The sequence below is a fragment of the Ailuropoda melanoleuca genome, chromosome 4 (genome assembly GCF_002007445.2).
Source record: "Ailuropoda melanoleuca isolate Jingjing chromosome 4, ASM200744v2, whole genome shotgun sequence".
Lineage (NCBI taxonomy): Eukaryota > Metazoa > Chordata > Mammalia > Carnivora > Ursidae > Ailuropoda > Ailuropoda melanoleuca.
Window position 1 is genome coordinate 1,256,014 of NC_048221.1, and position 25,588 is coordinate 1,281,601.

At 59.7% G+C, this 25,588-nt stretch overlaps 1 protein-coding gene across 1 annotated transcript; it reads right to left on the minus strand.

Annotated features, from left to right (window-relative positions):
* Positions 1 to 16,828: 16,828 nt before the first annotated feature.
* MKNK2 (MAPK interacting serine/threonine kinase 2) lies at positions 16,829 to 25,280 on the minus strand. Its single transcript, XM_034657413.1, has 12 exons — positions 25,121 to 25,280; positions 24,900 to 25,001; positions 24,720 to 24,817; positions 22,648 to 22,727; positions 22,278 to 22,351; positions 21,916 to 22,020; positions 21,759 to 21,814; positions 21,576 to 21,671; positions 20,976 to 21,170; positions 20,131 to 20,295; positions 19,327 to 19,370; positions 16,829 to 19,012 (listed from the first exon to the last, which is right to left on the minus strand). The coding sequence occupies exons 2-12, from the start codon at positions 24,997 to 24,999 to the stop codon at positions 18,775 to 18,777; spliced, it is 1,251 nt and encodes a 416-aa protein (XP_034513304.1). The 5' UTR covers positions 25,000 to 25,001; positions 25,121 to 25,280; the 3' UTR covers positions 16,829 to 18,774.
* Between the last annotated feature and the right edge of the window lie 308 nt (positions 25,281 to 25,588).

The following is a 25,588-nucleotide window of genomic DNA, read 5'->3' on the forward strand; positions in this document are numbered from 1 at the left end:
GGGAGGGGAAGCGCAGGGGAGGGGGTCGTGGAGGAGGGGAGAGGTGGGGCAAGGGAGAGGAGGGGGTGGGGAGACGGGAGGGAGGAGAAAGCCGCCCAGTCCTGGGCCAGGTACCTGATGAGAAGTACAGACAGGGCTGGAGCCCCCAAACGGGTAGCCACACCCACAGCGTCAGAGTACCCCAGTGCCCCGAAGAGGGGACACGGGGAAGTCGGAGAGCATTGAGCCGGGCTCCTTGGGCCCCCCGGGGAGGGGGGTCAAAACCTGGAGCTGCAGCCTGGGGAAGGGGTTTCTGGAGGAAGGGATGCTGACCAGCGGACCGGCAGTCGGGAAGATGAACAAGCCAGGAAGAGGCTCTTCCAGGTCCCGGAGCCACAGCAGGGTGGCCAAAGCCTGGGTAGAGAGGTCAAGGCCGGCAGTACAGACCCATCCCCACAGGTGGGCGCGAGGCTCTCCTCGGGCCCTTACCTGAACACGAGACTTCAGGACACGCTTCCGTAACGTCTGCGACAATGCAGCATCTAATTAGTGGCTGGGGGACAACCCCCTCCCGACCCGGGTCTCAGCCTGGTCATTCCCATGGAGAAGGGATTTTTGTTGGGGCGGGCGTACATGGCCCAGTGACACCTAGGAGAGCCACAGGCAAGACACCCCACCTCATTGTCCAGTCTCTGCCCACAAGTTGATCAGCTCTTTTCCTCCAAAGCAGATCTTGAATGGGGCCCCTGTTCCTGGCACCCACCACGGCCAGCCTCACTGGGCACACAATTGAGGGGTCATCCGGAGCCCCACACTTGATTTAATGCTCTGCTGTCACCGTCTTGAGATCTGTAATCATTTTGGAACAAGGGACTCCGCGCTTTAGTTTCGCACTGTCCCCTGCTTTTCATGACAGCCCTCAGCCTCAACCACTTACCTCTCCTTACCCTCTAGAACCCAGTCTCCTCCAAATTTAATCGGGTGTCTTGGAGCCTTTGCTTAAAGCGCTTCAGGGGTTTCCTTCCGTTGACAGCCAATCCCCTCCCCCTGGGGACAACCTCTACCCTGGGGGTGAGGGCGCAGCCAAGGGCATCGTACACCTCCAGCCCCACCTCACGGGCTGTGCTCCCATCAGCAGCCTTGGCCACTGGATTTAATAAGATGCCACCTTGTTGCCAGCTCACCGCCTCTGCTCTTTTGGGGTGAGACATTGACCCAAGGCCAAAGCATGCAACTTATACCCATGGACAAAGGCAGCCCAAATCTGGGGGTAATTTTTTTTCTCATTCTAAAAGTAATGAATGAAACATAAAGGAGGGAATCTTAGAAATGCCAGAAAAATACAGAAAAGTATATGACTATCACCCATTGTCTTAGGATCCAGAAGGAACTAGTGTTAACACTTTAATGTATTTCTTTATTGGCCTTTTTTTTTCTTGTTTGTTTTTTTTACAAAGAGTAGCATCTCTTCATATAGTTGGGATCACCCTGAAACTATCTCATGTGGCAAGAGGGTACCAGACTTTTTATGTGGGGATGCTGAGAAGTGGTTCATCTGAATAAATCGGGTCTGGATATAGTATAATCCTTGTTCTTGCCTTTTTTTTTTTTAAAGATTTTATTTATTTATTTGACAGAGACAGACAGCCAGGGAGAGAGGGAACACAAGCAGGGGGAGTGGGAGAGGAAGAAGCAGGCTCCCAGCAGAGGAGCCTGATGTGGGGCTCGATCCCAGAATGCCAGGATCACACCCTGAGCTGAAGGCAGACGCTTAACGACTGCAACACCCAGGCGCCCCTGTTCTTGCCTTTTGAAGATAATTATGGATTCACAGCATTCAGACTTGGGTAGTTTTAATTAATTGTAATCATGATTGAGGAAGAATACCTCTATGTGGGCTCCTGTGTGCCTTCAACACCCCCCGAAACGTGGAGCGGCACCCCTGCCTTCTCTCAATGACATGGTCCAGGCCCGTAGTGCACCTCCCCTGCCCCGAAACACAAGACCAACTATTCTCCGGGGAACCCTCATTCCCTGGGGTGGAGAAGAGTATCTGTGACTGCATTTGGGTACCGGGGACACCTCTTCAATTACTGCACGCTAATTTTTGGCACAAAACTTTCAAATGGCTACGTAAGTGATCAGGTCGAAATGATCAATTTTGAAGAGTGTGAGCTCATATTGCTATTTGCAGTTTAGCTCTAACAATACTCTGTAACAGGTTTCCTCAGCAAACCTGGCCTGCCTGAACCTGCTAGACCCAGCCCACCACTTATTGTTGTAAATAAAGTTTTATGGGCACACAGCCATGCCCATTCATTTGCAAGTCATCCATGCCTGCTTCCCAACTTCCAGGACAGATTCCAGTAGTTACCGCGGAGACCAAAGGGCAGTCAAAGCCCTTTACAGAAAACATTTGGAGGGGCGCCTGGGTGGCACAGCGATTAAGCGTCTGCTTTCGGCTCAGGGCGTGATCCCGGCGTTATGGGATCGAGCCCCACATCGGGCTCCTCTGCTGGAAGCCTGCTTCTTCCTCTCCCACTCCCCCTGCTTGTGTTCCCTCTTTCACTGGCTGTCTCTCTGTCAAATAAATAAATAAAATCTTTTAAAAAAAAATTTGCAAACCCTCCTCAATAGATGCCTTCCTAGATTTTTAGCCCCTCACCCAAAATATAATTTTACCTTTTTCTTTTATCATTTGGTGAACCACGTAAGTATCTGAAGATCCTGATTATAGCTTGTGTAATTTCACACTCATTTTATGTGTTAGCATAAAATACAAGGACAGACCCTCGTAGTAATATCACGTCTCTACAATCACTGTGGGTCAGAAATCAGGATCTAAGATCACAGGAGCTATGGGGGTGGGTGTGAAGGACTGGCCTGCCGACTGGGTCAGGGACTGGGCACGTGACCAACCCTGGCCCATGAGTGTGTAAGAGATTCCCAGGGACGCTGTAACAAATTATCAGAAACTCAGTGGCTTGAAACATTTACTCTCTGTCGATTCTGGAGGTCAGAAGGCTGACGTGGTCTCATGGGGCTAAAATCAAGGCACAGTGCTGGTTTGCAAACGGGCCCCTGTACGCGCCGGGCAAGGAGAAACTGAAGGAGGGGGCAGGCCATTCCGGAGGGGTAGATGGCACGCTTGTGAGCAAGGGAACTTCCTTGCAAGGCTTGTCTAGCGCACTGCACCTGCCTGCCAGCATCCTGGAGCTTCTATCGAGGCCTGAACTGGGCTCCGGCACGCAGTATCCAGATGGTTGGTCTCACTGTCTCAAGGCTGTGTCCTTGGACAGCTTCTCAATGCGGGCAAGGCCAGGGGACCACACCTTCCCCGGACAGGGGAGGGGGTGGAGCCTCCAATTGCCGGGGTCCTACTCACAACCTCTCCACGCCCCCTCCAACGTATGGGCAGGGTTGGCTCCTTCTGGAGGCTGGAGGGGGCGCAACCCACTTCCTGCCCTTCTCTAGCTGCCTTTGCGGTTGTCTCATTCTGCTTCCACTGCCGCGTCTCCTCCCACTCTGACCCTCCTGCCCACTCTTATAAGGACCTTTGTTGGGTCCTTGGGCCCCTCGGGGAATCCAGGTTCAGCCTCATTCAGGGTCCTCAACTTAATCCCATCTGCAAGGTCCCTTTTGCCACGGGACGTAACAGACGTACAAATTCTAGGGATTAGGACATGGATATCTTGGGGGTGTTATTCTGCCCCCCCCCGCAGGGTGAGCGGAGACTCCAGTTGCACTGATGTGTGTGTTCCTTAAAACGCAGCAAATGTATACGGAAGATGTATGAACGTCATTGTGGATTTTACTTCAAAAGAAAAAAACGTAAACAAAATTCACAAAATCTTTGGGAATCCTGTGCTAAAGGCTTGCACGCCAAATTATTCAGAGGGGAGCCGACTGATGTCTGCAGCTGTGAAACCGACCAACACAAGTCGGAGCCATGGAGGGGCCCCAGCTGGAGAGGTGGGAGGGGCGGCAGAACGGCACTGGTAGAATTCATGTTTGGGTAGGTGGGTATGCCCTGCAAAATTATTTAAACTTGGCTATATGTTCGGAAATTTTCAAAATCAAATGTTGGTGGGGGGAAGAAGACAAATTGTTTCCCACTGTTTGGGGCTCGGGCTGGCGCTCCAGCAGGGGGCGGCCTCCGGTTCCCACGGTCCCCGTGAGCCATGCGCGGCTGGGTGGGGGGGGGAGCCTCCAGCCCCGGGGCTCCCCGTCCCCAGCCTCGGCCAGGCCCCAAAGGCAAGAACAAGGAGGGCTGTCCTTGAGGCTCCGCTGGAGTCAGGTTTCCCTGCGGCCGCAGTAACCACAGGCCCCCAGACGGTTTGTGGGGGGCCTCGGGTGTTCCGAGACCTGCCTGTGCACAGCGCTCCACCGGCCCCACATGTTGCCTAGTCCGTGGATGAATGGAGTAGCTGCTGGCGCATTGGCTTCCGGGCTGACTTCCAGCCCCCGGGGGCTTGGCCTGGTCGTTGCAGCCCGGTGAGTTATGTTTTTTTTAACATGGTTATTCTCTTACTCGTGTTTATTGTTCTGTTTTCTGTATGTCCTTGCTTAGCCCTGAACCAGGAACAACAGGGTCGACTTCCAGAAGGGGGCTGGAACAATGCAGTGAGGGCTCAAAATGACATCCCGGGAAATTTAAACTGCTATGGGTTTTGAAGTTCTAACCCAAATGACACCTGTCTGGCCAGCTGTGTCCAAAGCAGCCTCGGGAGCTCACGTGTGCACCAATTATAGGAACATAGGCCAGAAAGTTCCGAGCTTTGCAGAGGGCTGGGGCGCTGGCCTCTTCCTCTGCTTTCCAGCCATCCTGGGTGTTTGGCTGACTTACAGACGCAGGAACCGGAAAGATCCTTGTGCCGATCCTAGTGGAATCCTTTGATGAAAAACAAGGAACATCTTTCATGTTCTGATCTTGCTCCACTGACCTGCCTGGGTAAGGAAGCCGCAGCTGAAAAGTCACATTACCGACAGCGGGGCGGTATATGTGTACTCTCCTGTCTCTCTAAACGTTCATCGTTTTCCATGGCTGAAGAAGGAATAGAAACTTGTGGTCTCCTCTGAGTCTCGGTGGTGCCTGTCATCCCACTGTATTTGCCTCGTCTGCACAGCCCCCTGGGCGGTCTCTGAGCATATGGACCTGCAGAAAAGCTTTGTACACGCTGCTGTGTTGATCGTACTGTGGATCTAAGTATGCAGCTCCCGGGGCGCCGGGGACTCAGTCGGTGACGCTCAGGGCGTGATCTCGGGGTCCTGGGATCGGGCCCGTGATGCGCTCCGTGCTCAGTGGGGAGTCTGCCCCTCCCTCCCTCTCTGCCCCTAATGAAACTTGCATATATACAGCCCAGACATATTCGTGGCAGTATTTTGTGTTTTTTTGGTAATTGCCCCAAACTGAAAACAACTCCAGTCAAATGCATAAGTACCTGAATGAATAACCCAATATTCACTCCATGGAATATATACAGTCATGAAAATAAACACACTCAGCTGTTGGGATAACCTGGATGAATGTTAATTGAAAGAAACCAGACATAAAGAATATGTGCTGGGGAGCTCCTGGGGGGCTCAGTCGGTTAGGCATCTGCCTTCAGCTCAGGTCACGATCTCGGGGTCCTGGGATCCAGCCCCAGACTCCCTGCCCTGTGGGGAGTGTGCTTCTCCCTGTGCCCCTCCCCCTGCTCATGCTCTCTGTCTCTCAAATAAATAAAATCTTAAAAAGCAACATGTGCAGTATCATCTCACTTATGTCAACTCGTAAAAGAGGCTAGACTACGTTTATGTAGGCTGCATACTCCTGTGGTCAAACCGTAAAGGAAGTCAGAAAGTAATATTCATAAATTTCAAGTTACTGACCCTGGTGGGAGAAGGAAGGACTGGGTCCAGATGGGTCTATGGTTGGTTGTCCGTCGGGACGGGGGTCATGTGTTGGCTTTACAATAACTTGTTAAATTATCCATTTGCATTGCATGCATTTTTTAAAAGATTTTATTTATTTATTTGACAGACAGCGAGAGAGGGAACACAAGCAGGGGGAGGGGCACAGGCAGAGGGAGAAGCAGGCTCCCCGCTGAGCAGGGAGCCCGATGCGGGACTCGAACCCAGGACCCCGGGATCATGCCCCAAGCCGAAGGCAGACGCTTCGCCGACTGAGCCCCCGGCGCCCCAGAATGTTCTAGATCTTGATGGGGATGACATAGTTACCGGCGTTCGCCTAGACCTGTCCAGCTGCACTATTAGGTTCTGTGGAGGTCACTGTGGGTCAGCCACACCCCAGTTGAAACGTGACATTTTTACCTGTGCTCTGCTGTCCTTCGGAAGACCCAGAGACGAGCTGTGAAGGCAGAAATTTGCGGGCGCGCCGGCCCCAGGGGTGACCAGGGAAGGTCCACAGGCCCCTTGCCTCATCTAACTGACACTCCTTCTGTTTGCCGACTAGGCACCAGTGCGCTGAGTCTTTGAGGTGTCGGAATTTCGCGGGCAGGGGTCTCAGAACTGCCCCAGGCCCGTCTACGCTGGAGGTGGCCTCTAGGGGGTGCTGCTTACACAGCCAAGCCCGGGAGTTCAGATTCCTTTCCGGAGACGGAATTTTTATGAAACCATCGGTAGAGGGCCGGGTGGGATGGCATCTCCCCGACCCCACCGCCCTGACTCTAAGACACTGCGGCTGCCACACAGGGAGATATATCATTAACACCAAAAATTCCTGACACAAGAAAAAAGAAAAGGAAAGGTTAGCAAAAAATTGGGGGGGGGGATGGGGAGCTTGGGTGGCTTGGGGCGTCTGGGTGGCTCAGTCGTTAAGCGTCTGCCTTCGGCTCAGGGTGTGATCCCGGCATTCTGGGAGTCCCACATCGGGCTCATCCACTGGGAGCCTGCTTCTTCCTCTCCCACTCCCCCTGCTTGTGTTCCCTCTCTCACGGGCTATCTCTCTCTGTGTCAAATAAATAAATAAAATCTTAAAAAAAAAAGTGGGGGGGAGCGACTGAAGGGAACCAACACACCACCAAATATACCACCTTGGTGTAAGAATTACTTTGAGCTGAGAGCTTCTGAGCTCCTGAAATCCCTTATCTGCCTAAAAACAGAGCCTCCCCAAAGAACTCAATTGTCATAAATCCCTTCCAGGGATCAGTGTCTCCTCTCGGAGAAGCGAAGCTGGCACCCTTCCCAGATAGACTGTGTCACAAACTGTCCTATCTCCCATTTGTTCTCCTGAGGGTCCATTTATCCTTCCTAAAATTCATTTGCTCTCCTGTAAGTGGCTTTTCTCCCCTCCCTTTGTCCTGTTTGGTGGCGTATGAGCTCTCAGAGTCCACTGTCCTTTGCTCCTTCTCCCTGGATGCCTGAGCACATACAGTTAAAAATGAATAAAGTTGCATGGCTCCTATCAAAATGTCTTTCATCAGTTTCATTGACAGGTCTCCAGTACGGAACCTAAGAGGGTAGAGGAAAAGGTTTCCCTCCCCCACACAGCTGGAGTTTGCCGGGGACACCAGCTGGGGGTCAATGCTTCCTGGTTCCACTTGGCTAACATTAGCCTGGGCCGAAGGTGGAAACACTCCCAGCGAGCCCGCCCAGCCTGCTCCCTGACACCCCGGCCCAGGAAGACCTCTCCTCCAAGTGGGTCAGTGACTCTGAACAGGTGAGGCCCCGCCTAGTCACGTGCCAGCAGGCTCTGGCTGGATCTGGTGTCATGCCCTGTCGGACCGCGGGATTTGCTGGGCACAGAATGGACTGTTCGCATGGCCTCCTGAGGTCACGAACTGAGTACGTGACCGGGGTTTGGGGGCAGGAAGGAGACACGTTTGCTGGAAACCGGCAGCTCTTCATGAAAGTCTCGCCCCCAGTCGTGGTGGTCATGGTGTTGAGATCACTAGGGGGCTGGTAAGAGGGGCGAGGGGCGCTGGACGCATGCCCATGGGCTCGCAGCACTCCTTCCAGGGGTGAGTCAGAGCCCCTCCAAACACAGGGCCACCAGATATCACGGGGGACAGAGGATGAAGGGCCCAGCGCCACCGCCGATGGGTTCGAGCCAAAAGTGTTACCCGGACTCCCATCAAGACCTTGAGTCGGGGCACCTGGGGGGCTCAGTCAGTGAAGTGACGGCTTCCGGCTCAGGTCATGATCCCAGGGTCCTGGGATCAAGCCCCACGTCAGGCTCCCAGCTCAGCAGGGAGTCTGCTTCTCCTCCCTCTGCCACTCCCCGTGCTTGTGCTCTCTGTCTCTGTCTCTCTCTCAAATGAATAAATTAAAGAATCTTTTTAAAAATTAAAAAAAAATAAAAATCTCTTCACATTAAAAAAAAATAGCCTTTTTGTCTAACTTCTCTGATGAGTTCTCCGGGCCAGAAAACAAGCTGAAGGAACCTCAGAAGCCATGGGGCTGCCAGGAGGTGGTGTCTTGCAGGACAAGGGCTCAGTCTCTAGGGGAAGTCAGGACCTGGTGGGGGGGGGTCTCAGCTCCTGCAAGCGGGTGTGCAGGGCACTGCCTGAGCCCCCACCAGCCAACAGCCCGGACGACCCAGGCCCCTCCTTCTTCTGCGGGGCGGCGCTGGCCAGCCATCCTGGGGGCGCTGGTCACGTGGAGCGAAGGGCACCAACTGATGGGGCCCTGAACCTGGTGGGCAGCCTGGACCTCGGGCCACCTGCATAGACAACGCTGCTTACCTGGACGTCCATTTTTAGCAGGTGCCCGCAGCCGCTGAGTGGCACCCCGGGCTCCAGGACTTTCCTAACTCTGCTCCCCCACAGCCAGCACCTTGTGCTCGTGGCCCCCGAGCGGCGGCCCTCCGGCAGCTGGCACCCACTTGGCCTGGATCAGCGGGAGCCAGGGGGACCTGGGAGTAACGTCCCCATGGGAGCAGTCCTAAGCCAATGACCCACAGGTGTGGGGTGCAACTACCCCAGCTCCCTTGCCCCAGGTGGGGCAACTGAGGTGTGACCCTCGCCCTTTCCAGAGTTCCCCTTGGGGACCTTGTCCGATGTGCCCCCCTTTGTTCACCTGCCTTTCCCTTTGGTTCCACGCCCCCCACCACGGGGCTTCTTCCCCTCAGCAGTGCTGACACGGGAGACTGCATAGTCCTCAGTTGTGGGGCGTCCCAGGCTCTGAGGGGGCTGAGCAGCACCCCTGGCCCCCCTCCATGCGAGGGGCACCCCAGTGTGACAACCATGGACACCCTTGACGTGGCTGCGTGCACGGTGGGGGGAGCGCAGCTGCCCCCCTGGAGAGGCATGCCCTACTGGGTTTTCCCAGGGAGTCCTACAAAGCCTTCCCGCGTCCTCCTGCCTCACTGTGTGCTTCTGGAAGGCCTGGCCCAGGACAGACGGCAAGAGGAAGAACTCCATCTGGGGGCCAGTTTCCCAAAGAAGTGGAAGGGCCTCGAGATTTGGGGCAACTGGTCTGACTGACGCACTCCTCCATTTTGGCTCTCAGAGCAGACCCTGTTCCTGCATCCAGGACTCTAGAGACGGGCCCGCCTACCACTTTTCAAGCTCCCAGGTTGACCACTGTACTCCGGGAATACTGACCACGGATGAGTATAGAACAGGAGGGGCTGTTCTGGAGTGTTCTGGAAGCACTCGTGCTGCTCTCAAGGGCAGGGATCCTACCCCTCTCCCTCCACCCCTCCTCAGACTTATCTTATCTCTCCCTGACCGGGCAAATCCAAAGTCCTCGGCCTCACGAGATTCTTCCTTTATTGCGGGGACCTGGCGTTGAGGTTTGTGCCCCCCCCACCACGTCGCAGAGGCGGCACCCGAGGCGTGAGAGCCTTAATGCCTCTCTTCACAAGGCGGCATTTGCGAGGGGTCAAGTGCAGGACCCATGATACAGGGACAAGCAGGAAGACGGCCTCGTCTTGGAGGCAGGCAGGGCCTTCTAGCTTTGTCTTCCACCGCGTCTGAGAGGAGCAGCTCTTTACGGCGGGGCTCAGGAGGAAATCCAGGCGAGGTTGTGACTTCGAGGTCAAATAGACAAAAGGGGGCCTCTCCTGTCGCCTCTGCAAAGAGGGGAGCCGATTCCTCCCTGGCCGGTTGTGTGGCTTGAGGGAGGTGGCAGGGTGGCTCCCTTGTCCTCCAAGTGCTGATGCCGAGACCCCTTCTCTGGAGAGCTCCCACCCACCGGCCACCACCCCCTGCTGCAGGACCGTCCTGGCAGAGGCCTGGACACGGCCGAGGCCTGGGTCACCCCCAGCCCCGGACTGGACCAGGCTGAGTGTTGGACATTGGAGCTGCCACTCTACAGAGTGACCCACTCCAGATCCCTGTCCCTTCTGCCCCACGGGGACCGGTGGCTGCGTGCCCGGGAGTGGGGAGAAAAGAGCAGAAGCCCAGCCACCCAGAAATGGAGCCCGAAATAAATCTATGTGTTTTGTTGCTGTTCTTTTTGGTTTTTGCTTTACCTTTTTAAAATTATTATTATGATAAAACACACACAACATAAACTTACCACTTTATTTTATTATTATTTTTTTTAAAGATTGTATTTATTTATTTGACAGAGATAGAGACAGCCAGCGAGAGAGGGAACACAAGCAGGGGGAGTGGGAGAGGAAGAAGCAGGCTCACAGCAGAGGAGCCTGATGCGGGGCTCGATCCCGGAACGCCAGGATCACGCCCTGAGCCAAAGGCAGACGCTCAGCCGCTGTGCCACCCAGGCGCCCCTAAACTTACCACTTTAATCGTCTCTAAGTGCACAGCCCCGTGGCATGAAGCACACTCACCCCGTCCTGCAGCCACCGCCACCCTCCGTCTCCAGAACGTTCCATCTCCCCACACGGAGACTCTGTCCCCAGGAAGCACGGACTCCCCAGCCCCTGCCCCAGCCCTGGCTCCCACCAGCTCCTCTCTGTCTGTGTGGACGGGACTCCTCTGTGGACCGCCTGGGAGTGGGGTCCTGCGGGATGTGTCCTTCTGGGCCTGGCTGCTCTCGCTGAGCCCGGTGTCCTCGGGGTCCGTCCACGTCATGGCAGGTGTCGGGGTCCCTTCCGCCCTAGGGCTGGGTCGTGTTCAGCATGTGGACGGGCCCCGCTGTGTGTCCTTCATCTGCAGACAGACCTTGCTGGGTGTTGTGAATCCTGCTGCTGTGCTGTTTCTCCCCCTCAGGGCTTCAATGATACGTAATGCACCCATATTAAGTGCACAATTTGGTGTTTTTAGTGTATTCCCACAGTGTATACCCATCACCACAGTTCCAGAATATTCCATCACCCCAAAAGCAGGCCCATCTCCATCAATCATCACTCCCCATCTCCTGCCCCAGCGCCCAGCCCCCGCGAGCCCCCTTCCCATCCGTGGAAGAGCCTGTTCTGGATGTGTCACACAGGTGGACTCACACGCCATGGGGCCTTCCGTGTCTGGTTCCCTCCCCGAACGTTGTGGGTTCAGGGTCCAGCCCTGGGGCAAACCATCCAGCTGAGCCCTTCCCAAATTCCTGGTCCACAGAATCATGAGCAAAATAAAATGGTTTCGTTAAGCCGGTGAGGTTGGGGATTATTTGTCAGGCAACCACGCACCCGAGCTCACCCCTCTTTCCCGTCTTGGTTTTGTACGACAGCTCCCCAGAGCCCAATGGGGTGGGGAGCCGCCCCGTCTTTGCCACGCCTGCCTCTGTGGGGACCCGTCTGGTCTTGAACCCTGACATGAACCCAGCTGCAAGCCCAGCCCTTATCGGCTCTCCTGAGGAACCTCACATGATCGATGGCGTGCGTCCGGGCTAGGGTGGGGACAGAGGAGACCCCGTCGGTGTGACCCCAGCCGCCACCACTTCCCTGCGTCCCTCGCCTCCTTTCCCCTCCCGGATGGCTCTTGCCATCCCCAGGGAGAGTCCAGCCCTCCCGCTCCTGCGTGCACCCAGCCAGCGGAGGGAGGGCCGAGCGCCGGGGTCGCCCAACGCGGAGGGCCGGGCCGACAGGACCAGCCGAAGCCAAAGGGCCGAGGGCGCCGGTGACACGAGGCTGGAGTGGGACTCACTCCCCAGCAGTGCGCGGAGAAGCCGCTGTGGCCAGGGACCCTGAGCTGCAACCGGAGAACCCCAGCCCCACCCCCCGTTGTCCGGAGACCGTCACCACCTCCCCCCAGAGTAGACGCCGCGCATGAAAACCTCTCATTCGCTGCTGAGTTTTTCAAGACCCACAGTACAAATGTACTTTATACGTTTTCCTCTGGGAAGTAAAATCTGGATATTTAGCAAATACGCGCTGCTTTTATTCCAGAAAGAAAAGCAGGAGGGAGGGAGGGAGGTGTCAGGAGGGAAAGACAGACAGACAGACAGGCAGGCAGACAGGCAGGCAGGCAGGGAGGGCGTTCGGAGAGGCAAGGGAATGAGGTGTGCGCTCTTCAGAGTCCTACGGCTCTAGCCGTGCACAGCGCTTCTCTGTCCATGGCCCAGGGACGTGGCAGCTCTGTGCCTCGGTTTCCCCATCTGAACACCGCCTTCCCGCCGGCGGTGCCTGCAGTACCCACTCTGCCTCCAAACGCAGGCGAGGAGCTCTCCTCTCCCGCTGGGCCCCCTGCCTCCTCCTTCACTCCAGGGTGGGGGTCCTGGCAATACCCCCCCAAGATGCCACCCACCACCGTGGGGCGTATGGCCCTAAGGGACCACGACAGGTGTGAACTGCGCCAGTGAAGGGTGAAGGTGTGGAAGACAGGGATGCCCCTCTCCTGGCCCAATGACGCCCCTCCCCCAGTCCCCAGGTGGGCAGAGTGAGGCCCAGAAGGGGGAGAGGCAGGCGAGGACGCGCGGAGTGGGCACCGGTCCAGAGACTTCACTCACCCAAACTCTCCCTCCACGAGCACTATCGAGTGCCCAGTGTGTGCCCGGGGCTCAGGATGAAGGGACCGAGGGTGCGGGAACTGGGGACCAACCCCACATCATGCAGGGGCTGGGCTTCTCCGTCCACCTTTCCAGCAGGAGACCCACCAGCCCCGCCAGGCTCAATGAATTTATTTATTTATTTAGTTTTTAAGATTGATTTATTTGACAGAGAGAGAGCACGAGCAGTGGGGGGGGGGCAGGGGCAGAGGGAGAAGCCGACTCCCCGCGGAGCAGGGAGCCTGATGCGGGTCTCGATCCCAGGACCCTGAGATCATGACCTGAGCTGAAGGCAGAGGCTTCACCGACCGACCGAGCCACCCAGGCGCCCCAGGCTCGATGAATTTAAATAGAATAGAAAGAAATACATAAAGGATTTGCTTCCTTATTTGTATTGGCCACGTTTCACTCCGAAGCCACGTGTGGCTGGTGGCTGCAGTCTTGAGAACATGTTCGTCATTCCAGAAGATTCTTTTTCAGAAGGTGCCAGCTCAGCAGTGGGAAGGGATCCCTTCCCACTAAGCAGGTGCTCTCCGGCTTCAGAGGGCAGGGGGGGAGGTGGGCAAGCTCAGGGGCCAGGACTGGGCGAGGGGACATCCTCACCCCAATGGGCTGGACTGTAGCAAAGCCAGGGTTCTGGTTGTGACATTGTAACAGAGTTTTGCAAAATGTTACCGTGAATCTGCAACTGTCCCTGCAAAGATTCCCAGCAGGAGGAGGTGTCCCGGGGACCCCGTGTTTGGAGCCCCTCAGATTCCGTGCCTGGGAGAGGCCCGGCTCCCCTCCCCGTAGTCCTGGCTCCCACCGGCAGCGGTCTCGAGCCGGTTTCTCACCGCTGTGTGCCTGGCACCAGGATCAAGTGAAGGGACGCTGAAGGACCAGAGACTGGGCAGGGCCAGTCACCGAGCTGTGGGCCTTGGGTCAGGAGTGACCAGGGCTTGGACCCACAAACGCATGTGGCCCCGGCCCTTCAGGTGCCACCGTGCACGAGCTGCTACTGTGCAGGCCGCGCCATGCTTCTCCCATGTCTCCGCGACTCTGTCCTGAGCTGGCAAGCACCCTGTCCCCCTCCTTGTCGTGTCCCAGCCTTCTGCCACCTCACAGGGGGTCACAAAAGGGAAACGGAGTCGGGGAGCAGCTGGAGCTGTTACTATACTTCCACATGGGGAAACTGAGTCTCCATGGGGGAAGTGACGGACAGGGCAGGGGATCTTCCCGAGGTCACCACAGATCCCAAACCCTGTGTGGGGACAAGGGAAATGCCCCTTTGACAGAGGTGTGAACGCAGCCCCAGGTCTGGGACGGACGAGGCCAAGGACATCGTTCTTCCTCACGTTCGACTCGATCCTGTCACTCTTCCGTCGTGGGTGAGTCTGACTCCGGGACAGGCGAGGGTTCCCTCTGGAGACAGGACGATTAAGGAGGGAGCCGACCTGGGGTGGCACAAGGGAGAGCTTGCCGCGGGGACGGGTGACGGAGACAGGAGCAAAACCCGCGGGAGGCCCCAGCTCTGGGGGGAGACGTCTGTGTGGCCTCCCCCCACCCCTCAGGGTGATACACTCGTCCCAATGCATTTATCGAACACTGAACACATCCTACACAGACGCGCTCTGGTTATCTAACTTCAATCAAGGCGCGATTCACAGACGACATCAGTGGCGTGGGGTATATTCACCGTGCTGTGTAACCATCACGGCTGTCTCATTCCAGAAAGTTCTATCACCCCAACAGGAGACACCGACCTGTCCCCATCGGCCATCACTCCCCACCCCCGTCTCTGACACCCAAAGAGCCCCTGCCTGTCTGTGGCGGTGCTTCTATTTTATTTATTTATTTGCGGGCGAAACAGAGCGGGGGAGGGGCAGAGGGAGCGAGAATGTGGAGCAGACTCCCCGCTGAGCACGGAGCCTGACACGGAGCTCGACCTCACGACCCTGAGATCAGGCCCGGCGCCGACACCAAGTCAGACGTTCAACCGACTGCACCACCCAGGTGCCTCACTTCATTACTCTTTTCAAGACAATTTATTTTTTAAAACACTTCCAGCTCTACAGAAAGGGCTGTGAAGATACAGTCCCACGCGCCCGCCCGCTTCCCTGTCGTTAGCCCCGAACGTTAGCTTGTGCAGAGCGGAGACCCACGGCACCGACATGGTTTCCAGGGCGCCTCGCCCCGTCCCGTCTGCCTTGGCCCGGATGCGCGAGGCCAGGTGGCTGTGGGGCAGCTCCATTGCCCCAGGTGGAGACGGGCCAGGGCGCCACAGCCACCAGCCCGGGAAAGGCTCCCAGTTCCTCCCGCTCCGGAATTTTCCTGCCACTCCTGGAGGAGAGAGACGTGGAAGGGGCGGGATAGGCCGAGAAAAAACCCTCAAGTCCAAGAACAAGCCGCGCCCGAGGCCGGCTCGGCGGGCAGGCAGAGGCAGGGAGAGGTCAGCGGTGAGGCCTGGCACGGCCAGGCAGGGCTCGGTGCCGCCTGGGAGGGCAGGAACTTGGCATGCGGCCCCCACCTCTCTGCACACACACAGATGCCAGGCTGGGCAGGGGACAGGGGCGGGGCCCAGGGGCATGGAGAGGGGACTTGGCTGAGGTGGTCCTGGAGGGGGCAGGATAGCTGCGGCGTCTCCGAAGGGGGCTCTTGGGGATGGCTGGACCAATGCAGGATGGGGGCCAGGTTCAAGGATGCTCAGCTTTTCCTTCGGGGTGCCAGGTGGGGGGAGGGTGTGCTCATGCTGAGCCTGGCGTTCCCAGGGAGGACGGGGGTGGCCCGCAGGCCCCTGTTGCCCAGGAGATCCTAGAGCCTATGCCTGTCCAGGTGGGTCTGTCACCAGCCCAGAGAGCGCCCCTCTCTCCCCAGTCCCATGTCCAGGCTGACTCCAGATGCTCCCGGGTCACCTACTGATACAGCCAGCCATTGGTCCTCTCGCTGACCTCCTGGCCACGGCTCTGCCCTGGCCTGTCACCTGTCACCCCTCCCTGGGCTGGCTGCGAGGTGACAAAAGGTCCCCAGGCCCTTTGGGCTGCGTCCACACTCCACGCGGCGACAAGATGGTCCTTCCAGAAATGGCATCCAGTCGGGTCTGTGCCCTTCTGTGCTTGGTCCCTCCTGTGGGTGTCTGTCCGCAGGAACAACGGAAACCACACTCACAGCAGCACAACTCACAATGGCCAAAAACGTGGGAACAAGCTCAGTGTCTGTGGACGGTTAGGGTTAGCGTCCCTGGGCGGCGAACAGCAGCGCTGCCCTGAGCCCACGGCGCTTGGGGAGGGAGCCAGACGCAGAAACTCCAGGAAGCGAGCCTGGCTTGGCACACCCGAGGACTGTCCCCCAGACCCCTGACCCACAGAGCCCAGTCACGCAGACGCCCCGCAAGCCCACGCCATCCGTAGGTCGCCGGGCAGCTCACAGGCCACGCCGCCTCCCCTGGCCGCTCTCAGATCCCTGCAGGTCCCAGGAGGGAGCGGAAGCACACAGCCGCCCAGGCTGACACCCTCCCCCACCCATAGGCTCCTGCCTCCAGGAAGCCCTCCCTGATCCACTACCTTCCCACCAGGTTGGGAAGTCAGCCTTGGGCTTTCCAGCACAGAGGCCTGCACCGGGCAAGGGTCTAACGATGGCTGAGGGCCAGGCACATGGGGGAGGATTGAAGCGCTAGGTTTTGACGGGTTGCAGTGTTCGAGGTTGGCAATGCCACTAGAAACTGCCCCCTTTCTCCTCCCTAAGCTTAGATCTGGGGCAGCCGGGAGCCTCGCCTTGGCTGTGGGGAGGTCATGGCACAGCTTCCAGGGCCAGGCCAAGCCGGTAGCTCCCCCATCGGTGCTGTGGAATGTTTGCTCTCCAGTCCGGAGCCTGAGGGGCCACCCAGCACGTCGCGAGGCCGCCCAGCGCACCAGCGAGATCCCAGGCCCCCTGGAGCAGCGAGCCAAGCCCGCTGGGTCGCCCGCGCTCCGGACTCATGGCGTCACTGGGGACGAGAAGCCGTTTCAGGCCACTTGTTACACAACAGAAAACGAGGACAAGGACACAAGTTTTTATGACTTTTATTAAATCCTTACAAAACAATACAAAATTCCGGCATTGACAGTTGGTGTAAGGAAAATGAGCCGTATCGATTCACCTGGTGCGGTGGAGTTAAAGTGCTTGGATGTTTTCCCCCTACTTTTAAAAAACTTTTTTTTGTCTTTTTTACGCGTCTTAACATTGAAACGTGGCCGTTCCCCTCCCCCAGCGCCAGGTGGCCTGGGAGCCAGGTGCTCATTCACAGTAACGGTTCTGACAGTCCCTCCGGCTCACACGGTCCAGGTGACACGTGATAGGCGGAGGAAGTGGCTGTCCCACCTTTGGGAAAAAAAAAAGCTCCTCACAGCTCTGCTTTCCAGAGTAAAAGGGCCAAGGCGCCTGTGGCGGGCAGGAGTCCGTTTGTTTCTTTTTTACAAAAAGGCAGAAACCCCAGTTGCAAAACGTAGGATCACCCGTGGGCAAGAAGAGGGGATGGGGGCAGCCTCCCCACCCCCCGGGGTCTTTGGAAAGGCCAATCCACAGATCCAGGAGGGCGGGGGAACAGGAGGGGGTGTCAGTCCCCACCAGGCACCAGAGACTGCCACAGAAACGGCATCTGGGTCCCCCCCCACCCGCGAGGCCCCCCAACATTCAAGTATTCAAGAACAGGGAAGGGAAGTCAACTGATGTCTTTAAAAAATTAACAAAACAGGACGAACAACTAGAAGCCAGAGGGCTTTCCAGGCTCTGGCCTGCCATGGAGACCTGGCCAGACCCCAGGCCACGCTGCCCTGGCGGGGGGCCACAGGCACCCTCCCCGGCCGGCAGAAGCGCGTGTGCATGGAGAAGGGGGCCTGTATTGCATAGTGTTTCCCACCCGAGAACGAGGAGGGCGTCAGTCTCCCCAAGCCTGGCAGGCCCGACGTCTGACCCCAGCGCCGAGGTGGGCAGAGGCGGGCACGACGATTCCTGGGTGCCCGGGAGGAGGCCGTGGCAGCAGCGGCCCTTTTCCTGAAGGTGGGCAGAGTCGAAACACTGCCCTTGAGGGTGGGGGCTTCAGCAGGACCCCTGGGTGGGCCCTGGCTCTGAGGAGGAAGGGGGCTGACAAGAGCTTCCACACCAGACCCCAGGGGTGACAAGGGGCGGGACGTGGCCGTGGTCAGACTGAGCCCTGAGAAGGGGCACTCGGGTGCCCGGGGTGAGGGTCTCTGGGACCCCCACGTTGGCTGACGGGCGCCTGTCCAGCCCCTCCCACTTCCGCTGGCACCGCCCTCCTGGGTGGGCAGGGGAGGGGGCAGTGGGTGCACCCCCCACCCCAGGTCAGTTGCAGCTTAAGGTCAAGGTTTGAGAGCCCCGATTGTCAGTCAGAGGGGGGAAGCCACGGGCAGCCGTGTATGCTGCCCGCCTGCACCCAGGCCCCCTCCCGCCACAGGGAGACCTGAGAAGCCCCCGCCCCACCAAACCACCAGGCTGTCTCGGGTGAGGGATGAAGGGGCGGCTGCGTCACTGAGGCGAGATGTGGGGTGGGCCCGTCCCTGAAAATACTGTGAGGGCTGGGGAGGGGGCGCGTTCCTGTGCCCCCAGCTCTGGAAGACGACAAACGCCCTCCTCTCCTGAGTCACATCTGGGCGGGCCGGGCGGGGGGACCTTTCACAGTACAGGTGAGCATCTGGGGCTGGGGTGGCAGGGACGGGGCAAGCCCAGCGACATGCACACGCGCGTCCTCCACTCTCCTCCCCAGGCGCCTGCTTTGCTTTAACACCTTTCAAAGGGGGAAAAATGGGGGTGGGGCAGAAAAAAGGAGAAAAAACCTAACAGCAAAAACCTCATATAAAAAGAGCCCCCCCACTGAGCTTAGCGCCTCGGAGCCCAGCCAGGGGAGGGCGGCCTGCTGGTCACTGGCTGGCAACAGCTTAAAAAAATCTTTAGATCTGATGGGGGGGGTGACCTATGTACAGAGGGATGAAGGGGTCACGCGTGGTCTCCCACCAGGACCACGGGGGCCGCGGACAGGCTGGCTCGCTGCCGCCTCTGGGCCAGCTTGCTCTGAGAGGGCGGGGACAGCTGCAGGCAGCGTGAGGTAGGTCGGATGACCACGGGCGGGCCCTGCTCGGCCTCCTCGGCTGCATCCTCCTCGCGCTGAGCCAGCTGCCGATTCACGGCGATGGCCTCTGCCGCAAACGATGTGAGCTCTTTGGCACAGCTGTTCCTGGGGAGGGGGCGGTCGCGGTGGAGGGGGCTGCCAGGCTGCCCCGATCCCCTCGGGACCCCCGGGGGCCGTGCAGTACCCGGGGGAAGGGGTTGCAGGCCCCAGACCCCGAGCCTCCCTGGAGGACGAGGACACCCCCCCACCCCCGGGAGCCCCAATCCATTTCTATTACTTGTACAAGAAAACCCAAACACTAAACGGCTTCTCAGCCCAACAATTTAAAGAGGATTTCTCGTCCTTTTTAAACACTTAACGTTAAGCACTCCCAACTCATGGTCCCTGCTCAGAGCCCCACGCCCTGCTGCGGGTCTCACCTCTGCAGGACCATGGGTGTAGGCAGAGTGTTCTCTGGAGCGCACTGTAGGGAAACAGGAGGAGCGGGGCTAAGGAGCAGAGCCCAGCTGCCCTCCCAGTGCCCAGCTGGCTGTGACCAGGGGTCAGGGGGTGCACCTGCTGGAACCCAGTCAGGCCAGGGGGAGTAGCATGTGGCAAAGGCCCCGCAGTGGTCCACTACGTCTGCTCCCTGCCCCCTCCTCTGTCTACTCATGGGTCTCCTGATGTTTCAGAGAGCATGGGTACCCCTCCACCAGCTGCCCCTGAGATCAGGACCCCAGTCTTTGCTCCCTGGGGAGTTCCGGTGCCAACTTCTATTTCTGGTTAAGACCCTTGCCCTTGTGACCTCCTTGCCATGGGCTGGCAGCCTGGCTTGGGTGACCGCTGGCCAGAGAAATGGCAGGCTCTTCCCAGATGGGTGGGGACAGAGAGCTGGGCTGGGGTTGGCAGGCCCCGCCGGAGGTCTGTGACCTGCCCAACACCTGGACGACCTCGGCTTGCTATTCTGTGCAGGTGTGCCAGGCAGGAAGAGGCCCCAGTGCCTCCGGGGCACAAGGCCAAGCAACTCACTGAGCAGCAGTGCCTGCAATCCCAGCCCCTAGCTGGCAGCAGTTCCCTCTGCGCCCATGCCCCCACGGAGGGCCAGGACTGAGCCCCAGACCCACACTGCAGGTGGGGAACTGCTGCTGGGCTCCCCAAGAGCTCTCATAAACCCACTCCAAGTCACTCCGTAGCCCCTCGGAGGCTGCGTGGAGGCAGGAGGCCCTAGTGGGGCTCACACTCACCCCCTGCACCCATGGGTGCTGCAGAACTTGGGCGGCGCTCAGCCTCTGCTTGGCGTCGCGGACGAGGAGCTTTGAGATGAGATCTTTGGCAGCAAAGGAGATGTGGGCCCAGTCCTTCTCGGGAAACTCGTACTTGCCCTCCTGGATGCTCTCGAACAGCATGTTCTGTGGGCCGGGGGGGCAAGGGGTCAGAGGCCCGCTGCAGGCGGCAGAGCCCCACAAGGACACGTGCCAGCCTGGACCCAGAGTCGGGCACGTCAGCTTAGTAAGGAACTCTGCCAGGGCCCCCCGACCCAGCCATGTGGCCTCACCCCTGACCTGGACATACTGCACACCCTCCCCCCACCGACGGCAGGGTGGGCAGGGGGCGGAGAAGGCCCTGAGATCAGCTGGCAGGACCGGGGCTTTGGGGTTGGACACAGGCTGCACTGCAGAGCTGGCCTCACCCAAGTGCTCAGTGCCCTCTGCCTGAGACGGGCTGACTGGCAGCCAAGCTCCGGTGGGGCAGAGGCCGCGAGGCTGGAACCCCGTCTCTCCCCATGGCAGCTCCCTGACTCCCAACAGCTTTCTCTCATAGCCCGTGGATCCAAGAAGCCTGTGTAACCCCAAAGGGCTGGGCCAGCGCTATCCTGTGGATGTGTGGGGTGTGGGTGGCCATGAACAAGGTGGTGGCGGGAGGGAGGGGTAGAGGCGTGGCAGGGTGCAGGGGGTGAGGGTCCCTGCTGGATGCGGGGGGAGGGGAGGGGCCCCCGTGGGGTGTAGGGGGTCCCCGTGGGGTGCGGGTGGGGCTCCCCGCGGGACACGGGGGCCGGCTCGGTGCCTGGGGGAGGGGCGCATGCGCGCACCTGGCAGGCCGGGCAGGCCTCGCCGCGGTCCCAGCCGCAGTCGCTCCCGCAGTGGCCCACGAAGGGCGGGTAGCCGCTGAGCAGGATGTAGAGAATGACGCCCAGGCTCCAGAGGTCGCAGCGCTTGTCGTAGATGCTGGCTTCCTCACTGAAGGCCTCCACCACCTCCGGGGCCATGTACTCCGCCGAGCCGCACTGCGGGCGGACGGGGACCGGGCGTCAGGAGCCCGCCGAGGGGGAAGGGCAGCGCCGCAGGCCGGGACTTCCCGGCGTCACGTGAGGGCCCGAACCCAGGGTCACCGGGCCGGGGCGCCCAACGCCCCGCCGGGCCAATCAGAGGCGGGCCAGAGGGCCAGCCCCGCCCCTCCGCCCAATCAACAGGTGGCAGGTGCCGGCCCCGCCCCCCCACCCAATCAGCGGCCGAGACCCAGCCCGCCCCGCCTCCCTGCGGCCACGCCCGCCCCTTTCTGCGGGGCCAATCAGCGGCTGTTGCTAAGCAAAAAAGCCCCAGCTCCGCGGCGCTCTGCCGGCCGCACCTCGAGGTTACGTAACCGCAGCCCGGGAGCGGGTCAGGGCGTGCCCGCTGCCCGCGCGCCTCACCGGGGTGAGCAGCTCCGGGGTGGAGATGGGGGAGCAGTCCCCGTTGAGTTTGATGCCGCTGCCCAGGTCGAAGTCGCATATCTTGACGGGGGAGACCTGGGAGGGGTGGGAAGAGGCAGTGAGGCGGGGGTCCCGGCCAACCCCACCCCGACCGCAGGGAAGGCCGCTCCCCGGCGTCCTCACCTGGTTGGGATGCTCGCAGAGGATGTTTTCTGGCTTTAGGTCCCTGTGGGCGATGCCTGCGGTGAGAACCAGTGGGGAGAGTCAGTGGGGGGAGTGGGGAGGTGAACCGGGCGCAAGGCTGGACACCCCCAGGGACTACGGGGGTCCCACCACCCACCTTTGTTGTGCAGGAAGTCCAGGGCACTGGCCACGTCCTGCACGACCACGCTGGCCTCCAGCTCGTTAAAGTGCCGTCGTTGGTGGATGTGGCTCAGGATGGAGCCTGCGGCCAGGCCGGGGTGCAGGGAGAACGTGTACGGGTCACCTGTGTGTCTCCAGGCCCCTGCCCAGTAGTACCCACTTCCACCCCGCAGGGATGCGCCCACTCTGGCCTCCTTGGGCTCACAGCCTGGACAGGAAGCTCAGACCCCGCCCCCCAACTCTGATGCACAGGAGGGGCAGCTCTGAGAAGTCCTTCCTGGTGGCCCAGCCCACAGCCCATGAAGACCCAGGTGGAAGTGTCTCCCAGGCCCCACATACCACCCCGCATCTTCTCAAACACCAGGTAGAAGCGATCTTCCTCCTCGAAGAACTCTATCAGCTCTAGAACATTCCTGGCACATGGGAGTTGGAGAGGCAGGAGAGGAGGGAGGCTTCCTGAGGCCCCTGTGCAGCCACCACGCAGCCCAGCAGGGGCCCACCCTCTCCACCCCACCTGCCCACAGGAAGGCTGGCACTGGGCCCACTCTGGACTGCCTGCCTGACCCTGAGCGCATCACAGCAGACCCTGCACAGAGATACACCGCGGGTGCTCCCTGAAAGCCTGCTGGGGAGGACGAGGTACTCAGGCTCATTCATCCACGGAAAGATGGCTCAGGGCCCAGCTCTGTGGCGAGGTGGGTCCCATTACCTGTGTCCCTGGCACTGGTACAGCATCTCCACCTCCCGGAAAACCCGACTCCGAATGTGCCCCGGCTGCTTCTCGATGATCTAGAAGGGGGTGGGAGGAGACAGAGCAGCTTGGTCAGCCAGACCCTCCAAAGCCCAAAGGGCCCCTACCAGAAATCTGCTCTGTGCCATGCCTAACCCCATGTAGAGCTTAGATCTCAAATTCTAAGAAGCTGAGCTCGCCTCCTGGGGCACAGAATTTGCCAGAAGTCAGGACTGTGGCCTCAACACAAGCCTGGGAGCGGAGGAGCGCAACACGTTTCCCAGGTGGCACCAGGGGAGAGACAAGCTGGACAAGAAAGGCAGACAGAGAAGAGAAAGGGCTGGGCCTTCTCCACTCCAGACCCTGCAGACCTGGGTAGCATGTCTGGGGTCTGGGACTCCTACAGAACACCTCTTCAGGGTATAAGGGTCCCTGGGACTGACCGGGAGACTCGTGGACACTGCGTGGGCTACCACACCACCCAGGGGACTAGGGGGGCCTTAGGGTGCCTGGCTGCCAGCCACGCCGTCCCCGCCTGCCTCGGTGCCAAGTGCCACCTCTCCAGTTTCATGACTGTCTGGGCAGCTGCCTGGGGTCCCTCAGCCCATCCAGATTGGCCCTCCTGCCAACCAGCAGGCATTGTCTCCTGGGATTCAGCCCCAGGAAGCCAGCTTCTGTCCCCACTACCCTCGGGCACCCAGGAGCTCTGAGGACCAGAGGGTCCCCCCCAGCCACCTTTGCTCCTAGAAGTGGGGGCAGAAGGTGCCTGGTGCCTCTCTCCAGGCAACCCAGGGCCCCAGTGGGGACCTCTCCCCAGGCTGGATCCTTGGGCCCTCTCTCACTGGGCCAGTGAGGCAGGCTAGGTCACCCCCGGGCCCAGCGTTCCCTGTCCAGTGCATCGGCCTGGAGGGGAATGTAGTGTTCCCCCAGCTAGTTCCTGCAGCAGGCACAACGTCCGTTTGCTGCCAAGGCCCAGCCCGTGCACCGTGCCGGTCTGGTGACAAACCCCGATGCCACAGAGAAGCATGTGGCAGAACCACCAGGTTTCAGGCCTCGTGACACAACGTCAGCAGCCACGCTCTTCTGGACTAGCTCTTGGCAATCTGGCCAGGATCCCTACTTCACGGAGAAAAATGGGGTCCCGCAGAGGAGAGGGATGGCTTTACGGGAGGTCCCACAACAGTGTGAGGAAGCCACAGGGTCCAACAGTGACCGGAAGCCAGGCTGCCCAGCAGGGTCCCGGGGAGGAAAGCNACTTGCTTTTGTACCAGACGCTGCTGGGTGCCAGGGGTCCCCCGCCCCGGCCCCCCCCCCCCCCGGAGCTCCCAGGGTGGGGGTGGGGTGGGGGGCAGGGACCATGGCCACCTTTCTCATCAGACTTCCACCAAGGCCCTAAGCTCTGGCCAGCCCCGCTCTCCAAGGGGCACCTGGTCCTCATTCTTGGGCCGCCAACCTCCTGTGACCCCACTGCACCCCGATGCAGGGTCGCCAGGGAAGGCTGGAAGGTTTCTCAGAACACAGGGTCACACTGTCTGCCCCAGAAACATGGGTTTCGGGGTCACAGCTCCCACACCACTTGGCCATACCGTGGGTCAGGGGTCACACAGAAACACTCAAGAGGTTCTTTTGGGCCTGCCCTGGTCTCCCCAAATGCCAAGCCTCCTCGGGCCCCAAGTAAAGCATTGCCTTTTCATCCTTGTGTCCAACATGGACAAGCACTCATCACTCCTGAGGAATAGCATGAGGTGACCCAGCAGACAAGAGCCAACTCTGACCGAAGCCCCGAGCCACACTGGTCCTCAGCCACCTGCGTAGGGAGCTGCCCCTTGTGGTCACTTCCCGCCCAGCCTCAGGGGCTCAGACCAGTCTGACCTAGATTCCCAGGGGTGGCCTGAGTCACCGGCCCTAGGGCCATTTTTAGACACTAGTTTTCCCCAGCTGCCGGTCCAGGGGCTCGAATGCCAGCTCCCCGCCTCCCGCCACCCTCGGCCAGGGCCGGATCCCAGGAGCGGTGGGAAGAGGCGGGGAGCCGCCCGGGCGCTGGTGCTCACCTTGACGGCATACTCCTGGTTAGTGATGAGGTTGACACAGGTCTGCACTCGGGCGTGGGCGCCCTCCCCGAGCACATCCTCCTGTAGCTGGTAGACGTCTGTGGAGCAGGGGGGCTGTGAGAGCTGCCCCAGGCCAGCCCCATCCCCCCTCCTCCCCCGCCCCTGCTGGTCCCCACTCACCTTCAAACCTGCCGGAGAAGCTGTCAGTGGCCCGGCACCGCTTCTTCTTCTTGCCCCTCTTCTTGGCATCCGGGATGTCGATGGGCTGGCTCGTGGGCATATCTGTACTGGGAGACGCGACGGTGAGGCCAGCCTTGCCCAGCAGGCAACGGCCCCTGTGGCTCCCAGGCCCGGCCCTCACCCTGCCGCCAGGGAAGCGCCCCTCCCTCTCAGGCCCTCACCAGGGCGGGCGGGGCACTCCAGGCTGAAGTCAGTCTCCCCGTGGTGGGTCTGGTCTAAGGAGAAGGCCAGCTCGAAAGGATTCTGCCCCTGCAGGGGAAAGGAGAGGAGAGAGCTCTCAGGCCCTGCCCAGAGAGCGACCCAGCCCCCTGTGTCCCCAAGACAAGGGGAGCAAAGCCTGGCTTTGCCTGTGAGGAAATGGATGCCCCCCCACAGCAGCCCAGGGTCCCTGGGGCATCCAGGAAGGGGATGTGGTGTGGGGAGGGACCGTGAGGAGGCAGAGGGCCAGGCATGAGTCACCGTGGTGCCCAGGCCATGTCTCACACCTTGGTTGCTCTCCCCTGCAGAATGGGGACAACCTTCACAGCCCAACTGGCCCCCTGGGCTGCCAGGGATCAAAGGCGGCAGGCGGTCAGTGGGAGGGGATGAGTCACCCGCTTCCAGGCGGGGTTCCCCGCAGGGGCGGCCCT

What these genes read in the sequence shown, in the direction of transcription:
- MKNK2 (XM_034657413.1), bottom strand. Translation starts at nt 24,999, where the DNA reads ATGCCCACGAGCCAGCCCATCGACATCCCGGATGCCAAGAAGAGGGGC. An exon ending in ACCAGGAGTATGCCGTCAAG is followed by an intron (nt 22,728 to 24,719) that starts GTGAGCACCAGC and finishes ACCCCCTTCTAG; the next exon opens with ATCATCGAGAAGCAGCCGGG. An exon ending in AGGCCTGCCCGGCCTGCCAG is followed by an intron (nt 20,296 to 20,975) that starts GTGCGCGCATGC and finishes CCCGGCCCACAG; the next exon opens with AACATGCTGTTCGAGAGCAT.